Below are 3,128 nucleotides of genomic sequence, written 5' to 3'. Positions count from 1 at the left end.
GGGTTTTTAGAGAGAGTTTTTTTAGATAGTTCATGTCCTATATTTGATAAGGTGTCATGTAGTTTTTAGATTATTAGAAACCATCATGATGTAGTGGAGGTTATAACTATCAATGATACCATGAGATTATTGATGTGTTGTGTGCATAGTGTTCTATTTGAATCAGCCGCAAGAGGATGTAGTTAGGGGTTCTGTTTTGTAATTTTATTTTTATCAAAAAAGAAAAAAGAAAAGAAAAGAGAGAGATGATTGATACGGGGTTAAAAATTGTCGTCTTACGCTCAAATATAACAAGATTTGGGAGAATGAATTGTCTAACATGTTATTCATCTCATTGCGGAGGTATATATAGGGCCGGGCACGGTCCTAGACCGGCACACAGATATTGAAATTCGAGCTCGGACCGGCTGGTGTGCAGACGGGCTGGTCTCCGCCGTTAAAATTTTCGGGACCGGTAAAAGCCTGGACCGGCATAAACCCCACCGGTCTTTCCGGTTTTTCAGGCTTTTCTTGTTCATCGCGTCTGGCTCTTGATGAAGCGCGATTCAATGTGAAGTAAGTCGATGTGGATCTCCAAAAACAAACTGAAAGGGTCACTATCTCAATGAAGCGCGACTCGATGTGAACCAGTCGATTTGGCTCTCCAAAAAGAAACCGAAAGCTTCTCCGACGGCGATATACCTCCATCTCCTTCCTCGCGACTTTGATAATCAAAATCAAACCAGATTTTTTCAAACACTAACAAAACATGAAGCACCATTAGAAATAGAAGATCACAAACACTACACGAAGCAGAGATGGGTTTTGGAAAACTAACGCGGAGAGGGAATGAAAGATCAAAAATCATACTTGGTGAGGATGGTGATTGTGGGCGACTTTGTGATTGTGGTTGGACGCAAAAGATGGTGAGGCAGAGGCGATGGCATAGAGAGGCAGAGGTGACGACGTAGAGAGGCAGAGATGACGACGCGTAGAGAGGTGGAGGCGACGACGACGATGTAGAGAGGCAGAGGCACATATGCGCAGTCCAGATTCTACGTGAATGAGGTCGAATCTTTAGAATTAGGTATTTAGTCTTTAGGATTTTGATTATATGTGGCTGAGCCTATATTAGTAGTGTATGATCACTACAATTATCCAATAGTTGTATTACAATGTGCACGTCGGGCTGTATTGTTTTCTATATTTCTCGGACCAAGACCAGACCGCCTGTTATTGGGATCAGATCGACCAGACCAGACTAGCAAAAAAAAATAGAACTAGTACCATAAAAAAGCCCGGTCTGGCCGATTTGGGTCGGTTTTGCCGGTTTTTATTTTTGTTTCGAGCTTTATGCCCAACCCTAGGTATATGTAGGAGATTACACGGAATACAAATGGTAAATACTAACTATGATATAACAGAAATAAATCTATAATATAACTACTATATATTTACATACCTATTCTAACTCACACTACACTTCGCCTCAAGTTGGTGCATATACATCAACCATGCCAAACTTGCCTAGTGTGTCATAGAATATCTGCAAGCTGCTCCTTCTTAGAAACAAAAGGAAAGCTAAGAATTTTGGCATCTAACTTTTCTATTATAAAGTGTCGATCAACCTCCACAGGCATAGTACGATCATGTTGTACTGGATACTGTGATATATCAATTTCTGCCTTGTTGTCACAGTACAGCTGCATAGTACTTTTGAGTTTGACACCCAAGTCACATAACAGATTTCTCAGACACAACAATACCATAGTGAGAGCAAGTATTACTTGGAGACAAAGGTTATGTTACGTTTATGTATGAAAATGAAAAGAGAAAAATAAATAGAAAAAGTCTGTATAGTATTGAGAAGTATTACACCCCATGTGGAAACTGAAAATAAAAAACTGGTATTTTGTTTTGTCTTGTAGGATATACGTAGTACATTGGAAAATTGTAAAATTCTAGAAATCGAAAACTGGAATAGCTCCGCAGGTTGGAGCATGTGGCTGCCAACCACAATCTCTGAGGTTCGAACAACTCCTAGTGTAACAGTTTCCCCACTTAGCCTGATCTCGGGAGGTAGAGATCTTGGACTGCAACTTCTTTCAAATTAGTGCTTTGTTAGCTTTTCACAATTTCGGAGGGTGTCATGCCAATGGCCATGGCGTTTTTGGATTTGTAGGTTCTCATACTCTCTTTGTAACTGTGTGGTTTCTTTTCTACAATGAGAAACATATCTCACAAAGAAATCAACGAAAATTAGGTCAACATACATTGATTTTGTTCGTGACCCTAAAATAAAGACAAATGATAAATTACAAGGTAGCCATAAAGGAATTGTTTTGGCCACGCGTCTTAGCAGGAGTAGAGTTGTAACTCCGGTGACGACAAAAGTAAAAAACAAGGTTGCGGGGCGTGCCACCGCGCGGGTGCGGAATGAGTGTGCTGTGCTGGACTTCTAATCAAGCGAATGGGTTTTCGGTGCCACCTCGCGGACGAGGGATTACGAGCAAACCTCTGTTCACCTGTGAATCGATACTTACTGTTAGAGCAAGCAGAGCAATAATCAAGAAGAAAGGGCGAGTCCGAATGGGCTCTGAGAACTAAGGCGAGGTGCACTTAGAACTTTAGGGTTTCGAGGATGCTCGAAGATTTGTTTGCAATTTTGTATGATTTTTTTGTGTCCCTTGAATAATCCTCGAGCTCTTTTATATAGCATCCCGCGATTAGCTAATAGAGATACAATCACAAACCCATTCGGACTCAACAATTTAGAATAACGGAGGGACACGCCTTACTCGCGAACTGCGCTATCCACGTAACACGTGTCATAACAGACTCCGCTTAGGCTTCTAATACTGTCTCGCCCCACCAAGCACTGTAGACTCCTACGCGAACTGAAACGAGGACCTCGCGAGGTAACACAGTCCTTGTCAAATCCTACCTCGCGCGCCTCTAGTGCTCGCCACCCTACATGGGCATCATTTTTTAAAAAAGGCCACAGGCACTGGCCCAAATGCTATCCAAAACTTATTACGAGTCTTGGACTAAAATCCCCGCTGGTCAAACATTGCCCCCTAGGCCTTGAGCTTAGCCCATTTCGCAACGGATAAGCGAAAAGGCCTTAATGAGTATATTACGGGAATTCG

General features: G+C 41.9%; 1 protein-coding gene across 1 annotated transcript; it reads right to left on the bottom strand.

The window, feature by feature from the left end:
* Positions 1-257: 257 nt before the first annotated feature.
* LOC101300954 lies at positions 258-1,038 on the bottom strand. Its single transcript, XM_004307045.1, has 2 exons — positions 850-1,038; positions 258-701 (listed from the first exon to the last, which is right to left on the bottom strand). Exons 1-2 carry the CDS (start codon positions 1,016-1,018, stop codon positions 367-369), a joined length of 504 nt encoding a protein of 167 aa, XP_004307093.1. The 5' UTR covers positions 1,019-1,038; the 3' UTR covers positions 258-366.
* Positions 1,039-3,128: the final 2,090 nt, after the last annotated feature.

The sequence above is a fragment of the Fragaria vesca genome, linkage group LG7 (genome assembly GCF_000184155.1).
Source record: "Fragaria vesca subsp. vesca linkage group LG7, FraVesHawaii_1.0, whole genome shotgun sequence".
In the NCBI taxonomy this organism is placed as follows: domain Eukaryota; kingdom Viridiplantae; phylum Streptophyta; class Magnoliopsida; order Rosales; family Rosaceae; genus Fragaria; species Fragaria vesca.
This window is presented reverse-complemented; position numbering and strand designations above follow the sequence as displayed.

What these genes read in the sequence shown, in the direction of transcription:
- LOC101300954 (XM_004307045.1), bottom strand. Translation starts at nt 1,018, where the DNA reads ATGTGCCTCTGCCTCTCTACATCGTCGTCGTCGCCTCCACCTCTCTAC. An exon ending in ACAATCACCATCCTCACCAA is followed by an intron (nt 702 to 849) that starts GTATGATTTTTG and finishes TGATTATCAAAG; the next exon opens with TCGCGAGGAAGGAGATGGAG.